Consider the following 13,327-nt stretch of genomic DNA (forward strand, 5'->3'; position numbering starts at 1 on the left):
TCTCCTCCTCCTCCTCCTTCCCTTCCTTCCTTCCTTCCTTCCTTCCTCTTCTCCTCTTCTCTCCTACTTTCCCTCCCTCCCTCTCCAGGGACTCTGCAGCATGGTAGACCAACCCTCAAACCACTACGCAACACTACCCTTCGAATAACAACAGCAACAACAACAACAACAACAAAGCACATCTTTATAAACAGGATTTGAAACTTCACATTACTAGAAGAAGTTAAAAATATAAAATAGTCGAAAAATATAAAAAAGACCCCAATAAGAAACCTCTTTGGCTGCAATTGCATATTAAAAGCCTGCTTGCAAAGAAAAGTTTTTGCCTGACAGCAAAAGGAGACAATTATTTTTGTTATTGTTGTTGTTGTTGTTGTTAGGATTGGGTATTTTTATTTGCAGTCATAAACCAATAAAAGATCCCATTTACAAATTTAAGAATCACATTAGATTAAAACAGTATAAAATGACAGTATAATAACATAATTTATTATTATTATTATTATTATTATTAGGATAGGATATTTTTATTTATGTTCAAAGACCAATAAAAGAAGATCCCATTTACAAAAATTAAGACTCACATGGGATTAAAAAAATATAAATGTACAATATAATGAAGTAATTTATTATTATTATTATTATTATTATTATTATTATTGGACAGATTATTTTTATTTATGGTCATAGACCAATAAAAGAAGATCCCATTTTCAAAACTGAAGAATCACATTGGACTAAAACAGTATAAAATTACAGTATAATGAAGTACTTTATTATTATTATTATTATTATTATTATTATTAGGATAGCATATAATGATGGTGATGATTAGTATTGATTTTGTTGATCATTTTTTTCTGGGCTGATTTTAATAGTTGTAAAAAGTCTACATTTATTTAAATCCCATTTAGACGATGCGTTTCCTATGACTCCGACTACCAATAAGATTCAGGTCATAATCAAGAACATAGGTCCATGAGAAAACAAGCAAACAAAGTAAATGAAGTCCACATTTGGGTGACACCTTTATTAGGACCAATGGAAATACCATTAAAATGCATAAGCTTCTGAGTTCTCCAGAAATCTTCTTCAGCCAAGGTGGTTTAAAAGAGTGTAAAGAATGAGCCTAGAATAGAAAAGTCCAAACTTTAAGCCCGATTTTCTCACCATGAAGTCTACGGTTAGAGATAAAGTGCATTTGCATTGTACAGATATATTAGCTGGATACTGTTACAGTTGCCCCAGCTGCATCCTAAGGTATCCTAGGATTTGTAAATCCAATAACATCCAAACAATGATGCTTTTATCAGGCCAACCAAAAGTGTTGCTTCCTCCAGAATGGTTGGTTGTCAGCAATGACCTTCCAATGGAATATTTATGGTCTGGCAGCCTCCCGAATCTGTTGTCTGATTAATGAGCGTTCCCTGGTTAAACACTCTGAGCATTGCAGACCTTCCCTTTCTCAGCTATGCTCAGCTGCTATGTCTGTGTGCTGTGGCTGCAGGGGAGTGTCAATGACATGTCCTCCTGTCCTCCTAGCCTTCTGATTCTCTGCCTGTGTCACAGTTTGAATCTTGGTCCCAGGGACTAGGCATCACACCTTGCCCTTCTACTTCACTGTGTCACAGTCTGAACCTGGGTCCTGGGAACAAGGCATGGCACCATTTTACTATGCCATTGTATCTAATGAGACTTAAGCATCCATTAATTTTGATAACAACGGTGGGCCCTGGAACCAAACCCCAGTGGATACCAAGGGCCCACTGTATTTGTATGTCTTTGCTAGTCTTGTTCTTTTCACTCTTTCTGTTCTTATGTATACATTTTGGACTAGTTTGCTGTAGCTGAAGAAAGGCTGGCAGCTTAGTAGTGCCAGGCACCAGTCACATCATGCATGCAGGGCCCATTGTTCCCTCCAGTGCAACGGATGCATTCTGCTGACAGTAGTGGAAGTGGACGTGAGCATACAGCAACATTGCACATTGCAGTGGTGCACTGGCCATTTCACACTGTGTGTTGCACTTGAGCATTATTCAATGGCCTCCAGGCTTTGTGGTGCTGGCTTTATTGTGCTGACATGTATTGTGCAATGTTACCATTCTGCAAGGGGGTTGCTTATTGATGCATATTGATGATGCATCTTTGCATACATAGATTTATACTATGCTGAGGGAATAGTATACTGCCACCTAGGTATGTACTGGCCAGGGGACACCTCCTATATGTGGGTGAGGAGACCTCATTTTATAGTGATATGGGGTTTGCATTGCTGACTGGGTGGTTTTGGAATTGTGTCCCCAAAATGTCACTTTCCAAAAGCCCTGCTAAAAGATAAGAGGGCACATTGGCCACAGTTCTGCAGCTGTCTTCCTCATACGTATGTTCACACTTAAACACTTTGGTTAAATGCAGGGTGGTAGCATCCATTCCTAGGGCTGCATCTGCACTGCATAATCAATGCAATTTGGCACCACTTTAATGACCATTGCTCAATGCTTTAGAATGCTGGGATATGTAGTTCTGTGAGATATATAAGCATATAATTGTATTAGTGTATCAGGTTGCTTGATATATCTTACCTGCGCTTCTCTGCATGGAAGTGTGACAACAAAAGTGGAAATACATATGCGCGCATCCTTGACAGACAAGTGAAAGTAAATGAATAATGTGGAGTGACTGCTGTTATGTGGCCAAAAGTAATTCAGGGAAGCTTGAATTTTTACATCAATGTGATCTATGAAAGGGGAATGTGGCTGCTTAATCCAAATTTGCTGCAAATAGTCTTGATGTCACTTTTAATAGATAAGCCCCAGGGTTGCTAAGAATCTGGGAAATCTGGGGCACATGGAGGAATACACAGCCACAGCACTTTTAAAAGATGTCCATCCTACCTCTGCTTAAATACCTCCAAAGATGGAGAATCTGCCGTCCTTTGAGTAAAATGGAGTACCGCAGGGGTTTCAAGAGGGACTGTGAAGCCTATCGAGTAGCAATGAAGTATTTAATCTGCTTTTTCTCTCTCTTCCCCACCAGAAATCCCACTCTGTGCAGGTTGCAACCAACACATCGTGGATCGCTTCATCCTAAAGGTGTTGGACCGCCATTGGCACAGCAAGTGCCTGAAATGCCACGATTGCCAGGTCCAGTTGGCCGAGAAATGCTTCAGCCGTGGGGAGAGCGTTTACTGCAAGGAGGACTTCTTTAAGTGAGTATTGGTCATGTACTGCCTGACCTTAGTTTAGAAATTGAAGCCGCACTGTGAAAGCAGAATAACTTTATTTGGGAAGCTAAAGCAATTCACAATTCACAGTATGGCGACGTTAATCTGGTAGGGCTCTAAACATGGTGGAAATGCCCTCAATTTGGAGGCAGGGTTGGGAGAAAACCCATATATATATATATATATATATATATATATATATATTACAGCACATACACCCCTCCACATTTTTGGTTTAAACACGTTTTCCTTTTTGTTTTGGCATGAATGTGTAGCACTACACCAATCCCGGACTAAATCTGAAAACTGAATATCAAAATGCAGTTCAGATGTTATGCCCACTAGTTTCAATAATAATTGTTCTTTTAAAAAGTATTGCGTTCCTGAATTAAACAGACTTGCAGCCCAGGCCGCCCTCCATTTCATAGACTGTCTCTTTGCTTGCCTTTTTTCCTGCCTTTCCAAAACAGGAGGTTCGGGACCAAATGCGCCGCTTGCCAGCAAGGTATTCCTCCAACCCAAGTGGTGCGAAGAGCGCAAGACTTTGTCTACCATCTCCACTGCTTCTCCTGTATTGTGTGCAAGCGACAGCTGGCCACCGGAGATGAATTCTACCTCATGGAAGACAGCCGGCTGGTCTGCAAAGCCGACTATGAGACGGCCAAGCAGAGAGGTAGGGTTGCAAATGGGCTGAAGCTATGGGCCATAGGTAGCAAGGGGAGAAATAATATATGTTGCAAATAGTTGGTTGAGCAGTGACATGCCTTAGTGTGGCCAGGTCTGAGACATTGCTATATAAGTCATCTGGATCCATGTGCTTTGCAGTCTCTCTCATATTAAATCTAACCCTCTCCCTCTCTATTTCTCCCTCCTTCCTATTTATATCATAGAATAAGTTGGTCTATCTGTCTGTATGTCTCTCCTAATGTTGTTGTGTGCCTCCGAGCCGTTTCTGATTTATGACAACCCTAAAGGTCTTTTCTTGGCACGACTGGTTCAGAGAAGGTTTGCAATTGCCTTCCCTTGAGGCTGAGAGAGTGTGACTTGCCAAAGGTCACCCAGTGGGTTTTATGGAGGCGCTAGGTATCAAACCTTGGTGTCCAGAGTCATAGTCCGACAGTCAAACCACTACGCCACGCTGACTCTTAACAAAGCAGAATTATGGGGTTTTTAGTTTGGTGAGATATTTCGGCCTCATTCCCACTACCTTTTAAACTGGATCGCAAATCAAACCTGTTTAAATGATCACTTGAACTGAATCGCTGAAGTGATTCAGAGAGGGAGCCCACATGCCAGACTCATTTAACCCACGTCTTTTTAACGCTGATTTTTTTCCATGTCTTTTTGGATAAATCGATTCCGCGAAGTGTGAACCAGATGCGGATCGGAATCGATTTAAATTTGCCCTTCAAAATGGAGCGGGTCCATTTTGAATCGATCCATTCATCAATGTGAACCACAAGTGGGTTATTTTATTTTGCAGCAAGAAAATGCGATCGGGGCAAATGTAGTGTGAACCACGCTCCGCTGCCGAACCAATAAATCGATTCAGATTGCAAAGCGATTTATTTGTAAGTGGGAATGAGGCCTGTCAGGGAATTGAGTGAGAATAATTGTGGCATTTCCAGGGTAATTCTTCATAAGGACATAAATTCAGCTATTAATTCCAAGTAGATTATACCCATAGAATCAACAGTAATTTCATAAATCAACATTTGCACAGGATCCAGTTATTCAAGAATCTAGTCAAATTGGGTCTAATAACTGGATTTAGGCACCATTTTATTCTGAAATACAATCGTCTGCTTAATTTAAGACTTGTGTTTTATTTTTAGTTTCTTACCACCAAGCCTATAAAATGGGCTCATGTTATGTTTTAAAATCCTGTTCGGCCTTTATACCAAAGACATTACCACCATTGCTGTAATCTGAATGTATTTCATTTCTGAATGTACTTTGGTGATGAAATATGGGAACTTTTCTTTTTGGCACATAAGGCACAAAAAGGAAAAAAAAAAGGTCCAAACATCATGAATTGATTTTTTAAGTTTAACTTGAAATTAACTTGGCGCAGAATAAAAGCAATGCAAAATGGTTATTAGTAGTTAAATTGAATAAAAGCAATAAAAATGGTAATGGGAAATAAGAAAAATATATGATGTAATCCAATCATTAAAAGCCACTGAAAGCATTGCTTTCGAATCAATGCCTTCTCTCCCATTAATGCTGATGGATTTGGAATCAATGAACTAGTTACATCTTCTGACCAAGGTGGCCAAGATCAGAAGCACAGTATTGGCTCTCTGACATATCCTTGTATTGCGAATCCGAAGATTTTAGCTTTTCTCATTTATGTCTGTGGAACTATCATGCACCCAAAGCTGAGGACATCCAAAGCAGTGAGTCAGTGAATTCAGGTTACAAGTTAATGGCGGGACTGCTACTACGATTTGAAAGCCTTTTGCGCTATCGCTGCCACGGACAGGTTAATGATAAGGACAGGGAAGTGATCCTGCTTATATCAAACCAAAGGATTAAATCGAGGTTCCTTGGGAACTGTAGTCCAAAGAAGTGGACACGAGTTCTCTAGCAGATAATTTTAATTCCCTCACCAAACTACAAATCCCAGCATTCCATACAATGGGGGCATGATTGCTAAAGTGGTACCAAATACTAGAATTGAGCAATGTAAAATGCATTCTGTGCTCATAATTTTTCATTGTTTATTGCATGGGTTCAAAATGCCAGCAGCATTTAGCTAGCATGGGTTAAGAGGGTCTGTAGTCATCAACTGTAGCCTTTGAGCCTCTGGACATTTATACCTTGTCTCTTGGGAATTTTTGCAGAGGCCGAGTCCACGGCAAAGAGGCCCCGGACGACAATCACGGCCAAACAACTGGAAACTTTGAAGAACGCTTACAACAACTCCCCCAAACCAGCTCGTCACGTACGAGAGCAGCTGTCTTCAGAAACAGGCCTGGATATGAGAGTGGTTCAGGTGAGTGATGGAGCCATAGCGAGAAAGCACAGCAGTTGGGTTCCCACATACTGGTATGCAAGGTTATAGGAAGCCCATGAGAAGAAGGGGACAACTCTACTCAGTGTCTCCATGGACCAATTACCTTGAATCCCTCCTGGACTTAGTGCATCCTGTTTGCACAATGCAGGGCCAAACCTCTGAATTGGGAGTGGACTGTCTTTGTGATACAAAGCACCAGATTTGGGATTTCCCCCCCATAACCTGCATGTAAATACTTTACCTTTTACTATTGGTTTTTGGCTTTTTCCGCAGCGACAATGATGTCTGTCTTTACTTGCGGTCACTATGAGCCGCTTGGCACCACTACTGCAGGTACAAGTTCAGTCAAAATGAGGCATCTGCCATCAACAACATGGTTTGGCACCAGATTCTGGCCTCAGCAATGGCGCCATGGGGCAAAGGGGGACTGCTTGGGAAAGCAATTGTCTATGAGAGCCAAAAACCTGTATCAAAAGAGAGCAGGTAAGGGGGGAATTTGGGGCTAGAATATTCTGGGGGCACTCCAGAGTATTCTCCTAAGTAAAGGCAAGGCCAAGGCGTGTTTGGGTGCATGGGGGGTTACTATCAGGAGATGTAGCATGAAGACATGATAGATGTATTTCTCATGATGCATACCGTAATCTTGGCTGATGGATGGAGAACTAGGAGAGGTTTAAATTGTGACTGGGTCATGAGAAGTGTCCCACAGGGTTGAAGATCACCTCCTGTAAGTTGCACACCATTCGCTGAACATGAATCATAAATGCAACAAGTGCTGGGCATTAGGCTCAGAGTGGAATCAGATGAAGTAGGCTGTCATCATATCTTAATGTAGGTTTGTTCTGAACCATGTCCCATATTATTCACATTATACCCACAATTTTAATGATGTCCAAGACAGTTGACCTAATAGCAGACAGATGCTTTCATCCTGATGATGGGAAACTAAGAGGTACACACCCACTTTTTGTAATAGTCTCACAGACTATCAGTGGGATAAATAAACTTGGAACTCTAGCCTCAGTTAATGTATTTTGCTATTTCTCTGTACTGTTAACCCTTTCAGACCAAAATGCATTGTTAAGGTGTCTCTCCCTAGGTTTGGTTCCAGAACAGAAGGGCCAAAGAAAAACGGCTCAAGAAAGATGCTGGAAGACAAAGATGGGGACAGTATTTTAGAAACATGAAGCGATCGAGAGGGAACTCCAAATCGGACAAGGACAGCATCCAGGAAGAAGGCCCAGACAGTGACGCTGAGGTCTCTTTCACAGGTACAAAAGGAAACCCAGGTTGTGTGTAAGACCAGTTCAGCCAGTTCAGCTAGTGATTCTGCTAGCAATGGGATCAGACAATCTCATTGTTATTCGCATAAAGGCCGAAATCCTGCTGTTACTCCCACATAGAGGTTGCTGTTGTTGACTTAGAGTTATGGTGGCCCTATGAATGAGAGATTCATGTTTTCAACAGCCTACCTCAGGTTTTGCAAACTTGGGAACCAAGTCATAGAATCACAGAGTTGGAATGGGCCTCATGGACCACTGCGTCTAACCCCTGTTCAATGCAGGATCTCCAATTAGAGCATTCCCAGCATCTAGTCTGGCTTCTCAGCAAAATGCCATCTGATGTAAGAGATCCATCTGGCAGCACTGCTACTGTCAGCATAGCTTTTGGCCTCACTGACACATGTTATCCCATCACCACAAAAAGGTAATGCCATGGTGGGCCCAAGTAGAGTAGAACCACTGGGTAAATTAGATTTACCTACGCACTGATTTACTGTTGAAAAAACGATCCCCTGGCTGTACTCTAGTTGGGATGAAACAACATGAGTCCAGCTTAAAAAGAGAGGTATCAGGACTGATGCTTACACCTGGTCAAACCTTTAGGGTAGGCATTATAGCTACACAGTGGGAAAGAGGCATACTCAAAGCCATTGTAGATTAGGACCTCAGTAAAGGAGCCAGCATGACGTTGTGGTTTGAGTGTCAGATTGCGACCAGAGTTTGATTCCCCACTCAACCATGAAACCCATTGGGTGACCTTGGGCAAGTCACACGCTCTCAGCCTCAGGTGATGGCAATGGCAAACGTCCTCTGAACAAATCTAGACAAGAAAACCCTTAGGATCAACATAAGTTGGAGACAATTTGAAGGCACACAACACACACAGACAGAGAGAGAGACAAAAGATTTATGGTATGTCATGATGCAGCATGGCCACGTTTCTTAACAAAACTGTTTATTTTCCCCCTTTCAGATGAACCATCGATATCAGAGATAAGTCACTCCAACGGCATTTACAGCAACCTTGGCGAAAACTCCCCTGCTTTGGGGAGGCAAGCCGGGACCAACGGCAGCTTCTCATTGGAACACAGTGGCATTCCGAGTCAGGATCAATACCACGACCTCCGATCCAACAGCCCTTATGGGATGCCCCAGTCACCAGCATCTTTGCAAGCTTTGCCCGGTCACCAGCCTTTAATGTCCAGCTTGGTCTACCCAGACAGCGGCTTGGGCATTGTAGGCCAAGGTGGACAGACCATGCCTCAGCCGATGAGGCTGCTAGGTGGGAACGGACCCAGTTCAGATCTTTCTACAGGAAGCAGCGGAGGCTACCCAGACTTCCCTGCCAGCCCTGCCTCTTGGCTAGACGAAGTGGATCATGCCCAGTTTTGATACAGGACTGAAGATCTCATAGGTGGGCGATGAAGTTGACCAGAACCAGTTTGATACAGGACTCAAGAGCTCATGGAAAGGCAATGATGTTGACTGCACCCAATTTTGATACAGGACTGAAGAGTTCATTGAAGGGTGATCATTCAGCCTCGGGTAATAAAAGGCAGAGGTACAACAAGGGGATCGGAGGAAAGGGGGAGATTCGCCAGCAAAGACAACCGACCCAAAAAAACACACAAATTCCCTCTCCCTCAAACCCAAGGAACAGCATAAAGAACAGGTTAATGAAAACAACGAACAAAACAAAAACGAGATCTTTTCAACTTGACAGACACCCCATTTTTTTGCATCTTTGTCCCACAGAGTTGTTGAACACCGAATAGACTTGTGTTTTCCAGGTTTGATGGTGTGTATGTGTGTATGGGGCGGGTGGGTGAGGGGTTATTTTGAGGGTTTCAATCTGTTGTCCACACAATTTTACAACCACACCAGGACCAGCCACTGTGTCCCAACTTATCAAGATTTTTAATATATATATATATATATATATATATATATATATATATATATATATTTAAAGGGTTCAAGACGATCATCCATTGTCAGACGAGAAGAAAGGTACATTTAAGGTTGGTTCAAGAGGTGATTTTCTTGATGTGGGAATGGGTTTATTTTTCTTCCTTTACTTCCTTTACTTTATTTCCCTTCTGCCACCTCAAAGTATCTGGAAGTGGAAGCTCATTTCTATACAACCTCATTTATTAAAACAACAACAACAACAACAACTGTGGCATGGTAGCAGATGAGTGGGAGGGCTGTATGGGCCTCCCCATAGGGATTGACAGTGTGGCGGATGAATGGAGATGCTCCCTCATGCTTCTTACATCTTCTTGCAACTTTGGGTACACATACCATGGTAGAAATAATAACACCATTTTTACTGCCATGGCTCCATCCTACCGAATCCTGGGATTTCTAGTTTTGAGAAGCACCAGAGAAGGCTAAAGACCTTGCAAAAATACAAATCCCAGGATTCCCTGGGATGGAGCTACAGCACTTAAAATGGTGTCAAACTGCATCGTTTCTACAGTGTAGATACACTCGCAGGCACCATATATTTAGAGATGGGCATCTGCTTAAAGTAATTCTAGCTGATTAAGACTGTGAGTTTTTGTCTCCGATTGAAGGGGTTAAAAAGGAAAGCAGGGCTACTCCTCCAACTTTGCGGAGAGGTACCAGCTGCACTGATTTCCTTCTAGGAGTGGTCCATGTGTTAAATCCACACTAGACATCTATGGTGAAACATACACCCTGTACTTCTTCTAAGCTGGTGGAGTTACTTCTTCTAACCATGCCAGGAAAGATTGGTAGGCCATACTGGTCAATCAAGGACCCAACTTTATTTGGAGAAAGCAATGCATTTCTGTCTCCAACCTTCACAGGCCAGGACCTGAACAGAATGAGACCGTTGAGCAATCTCATTTTAATATAGCTTGCCAAGTCACTACTGCAAGCATATCTACTGGGGAATTCCATGAAGCCAATGAATTTTGTAGACATTTGGACTTCTAGTTACCAGTTGGTCATGTATGGCCTCCTGTAACGTAAACAACTATTCCCCAGTGCTTGCTACATAACCCATTCCCCAGCCTCTTGGTGTTGTAGGGACCAAAATATACCATGTAACCTTCACAGTGTCGGCCTATTCTTTTGGAAGAGTTTTCCCTAGGACCAAGATATGCAAATAAAAGAAATGCAAGCATTTGGTAGATGGGGTGGAGAGGGTTAGCACATGCAAAGCCATGTTAGGTCCCCCTTCACTGGCACTGGCCCTTTTGATATGTATTTGTACTACAAAAGACATTGAAAGATGGAAAATCCCATATTCCACGATTCAATGAAAAGCTGCTGCCCTGTGGATGAGGGTCTCTTTTGAGCTAGCAAAATATTCTTAACTGATGGGTTGAACTCATCATGTTTTTAAGTGAGAAATTGAAGGTTGAGCTGTTAAACATTACTTTGAGGGGGATACAATTTCCAAAATGCTAGGAATTCTAGCTCAAAATAACAGTTATGAGCTCTGGGAAGGATGAGGGTTGTCATCAGATGAGATCTGTCCGCTCTATATTTATTTATTTGCTGCTGTGGATGATGGGGTATTTTGTACCTATCCATCCATTACACTAGATACTGTGGGGGAGACTCACAGGGACACAGTTGGAGAAAAATCTATTTGGTCACAACACTATAGTATACGTTTCTTAAGGTCGCACCATTTTGCTTCTTGGTTGCCAAATACTTCCTTGTATGTAGACACTTTGCCCGACTCTTTGATCAGGTCTCTTTGAAGTCCCACCTGACTTGTATGCCACTTGACCAATGCGTTTTCTAAATAGCCATGCTCATCCTGTTCTATGCATCATCAGACTGTTCACAACCAACCGCCACGAAAACAGATTTGAAGAAAGGAAAAACTATATATATCTCATAACCTGTAAAACTGAGTATTAACTGTAGGTTATGTGTTATGTCTGGTATCTCTCTCTCTCTCTGTCTCTTTCTCTCTTTAATCAAATACCATTAAGACTTTCAATAAATTTGTCAGCAAAAGAGTTGAGTCTCTTGTGAACATAGATGCTCCCACCAGGCTGGCAATATATTTCTTCGACAGTATTCTTCTTGAAGGAAGCAGCAAGTAAGTTGAGCAAGAAGGTCTTTGGAAACAATGTTTGTTGACGCCTAGTCGCAATCTGGGATATATTTGATGTAACATTCATATATGGTTGATGTGCACAGAGGACAGCATTTTATGTGCAGGAGATAATATGGGTCGAAATTCTACATCACAGTCTATACAAATCCTTACTTACATGTCGGAGATGCAATAAAACTCTGTGAGTGCCTTGTGGAGGTGCAAGTCAGGGAACCAACAAGAGTGCTCCAGTGTCTTAGGAAACTTGAATTGCCCCACAAATACACTGTGAGTGACACAAACCCTCCCTTTCTTGTCTATGTTCACTTGTGATAGGTATGATCTAGTTCCGTGATTGCGAACCTATGGCACACGTGCCAGAGATGGCACGTGATGCCATTCGGCCCGGCACCCAGTGGAGGGAAGGTTCCTCCTCCTCCCAGACCTTTCCCAGTCCCCAGCTACCTTTCCGGAGACAGCTGGAGGCTGGGAAAGTCTCAGGAGGAGAAGTCCCATCTTGGAAGTCCTGCCCCCAGAGTGTGGAAGTCCCACTTTTGGAGGGCAGAAGTCCTTTATCCCTGGCACCGGGTAACATCTGGTGCCGGAAAAACTTTTAGTTGGGGCACTCGGCTCTGAAAAGGTTCGCCATCATTGATGTGCCTTGGGGCTGCTGGGGGTACCCCCCATTTATCTTCTGCATGTACAGACGCCTCTGTTTTGCCCCTGGGTCTTGAGAGCTAGCTCTGCCACCCTTTTTGTCTGTGTCATATACTAGACCAAGGGTCTGGGAAAGTGACATAATACCAAGCAGTAGGTGGTCTACAGCTGAGGAAGCATCACAGTCCTTAGACGGATGGGGTTTAGCATTGCAGAGAGTGGTAGAATCAGACCCCTAAGTAAATCCTACCCTCACTAGACTGTTAATCCAAATATACCAAACGTTAGAAAACAGATCTCCTGGGATGGGTGCACACATATTCTTCCCCAAGTGAAGTAATAGGTAGATGGATCCCTGGGGCTATATATAGGACAGAAGCAAATGAAGGAAACCAAACTAGGCCTAGGCATGACCCCACCTCTCATCCTAATAGATATGAGCCATTTATTATCAAGCTGCTAAAGGAAAGTTTACTCCCCCAATATATTCCTAGACATAGATCTGCTCCCAGCCTTAAGCGGCCAATTTAAAGAGGAACTATCGAACAGAGGCTGTTTAACAGAAACTAAAACTTTTAATGGCATTAGACAGCTGTTAACATTTGGTCATGATGCTCACAGGGATGATGTTTATGTCTAGTGTGGGGATATTTGAGGGGGAAATGGGCAAAAACATGTTTTTGTACAGTATGTCAAGAAACACTGACAAGTAATCTTTGCCACGTGAGACTTATAACACAATTTTCTGCACGGAAACCAATATTCCTGTGCGGTAAGCAGTATTTTCCACGCAGAAAATGATAATTTCTTTGCAGGTTATTTTCTGCACAGAAAAAGCTGTTTCTGGAGCAGAAAAGGCGGTTTTCTGTACAAATCTGCCACTGCCAATTTTGCGCAGGATCAGTCCCTAACTGGAGCATATTCTGTGCAGGAAACAGCATTTAAAAAAACCCATCCACAGCAGAAGTATTATTTTCTGTGCAGAAAAGGCTGCTTCCTGCACAGAAATTCAGGCGTTGGCGACTTGCTCTGTGCAAAATTGGCACATGGTTGATTTGCAT

At 42.5% G+C, this 13,327-nt stretch overlaps 1 protein-coding gene across 1 annotated transcript in view; it reads left to right on the top strand.

Annotated features, from left to right (window-relative positions):
- Nucleotides 1-9,322, top strand: part of LHX3 (LIM homeobox 3) — a 25,201-nt gene extending 15,879 nt beyond the window's left edge. Inside the window, exons 2-6 of the mRNA XM_089537024.1 lie at nucleotides 3,037-3,208; nucleotides 3,694-3,896; nucleotides 6,070-6,221; nucleotides 7,342-7,513; nucleotides 8,499-9,322. Coding sequence (XP_089393150.1) covers nucleotides 3,037-3,208; nucleotides 3,694-3,896; nucleotides 6,070-6,221; nucleotides 7,342-7,513; nucleotides 8,499-8,917 — 1,118 coding nt within the window. The 3' untranslated portion in view covers nucleotides 8,918-9,322. The remainder of the gene's footprint in view (nucleotides 1-3,036; nucleotides 3,209-3,693; nucleotides 3,897-6,069; nucleotides 6,222-7,341; nucleotides 7,514-8,498) is intronic.
- The last annotated feature ends 4,005 nt before the right edge of the window (nucleotides 9,323-13,327 follow it).

The sequence above is a fragment of the Sceloporus occidentalis genome, unplaced genomic scaffold (assembly GCF_023333645.1).
Source record: "Sceloporus occidentalis isolate IW3139 unplaced genomic scaffold, rSceOcc1.0.p SCAF_8, whole genome shotgun sequence".
NCBI lineage: Eukaryota > Metazoa > Chordata > Lepidosauria > Squamata > Phrynosomatidae > Sceloporus > Sceloporus occidentalis.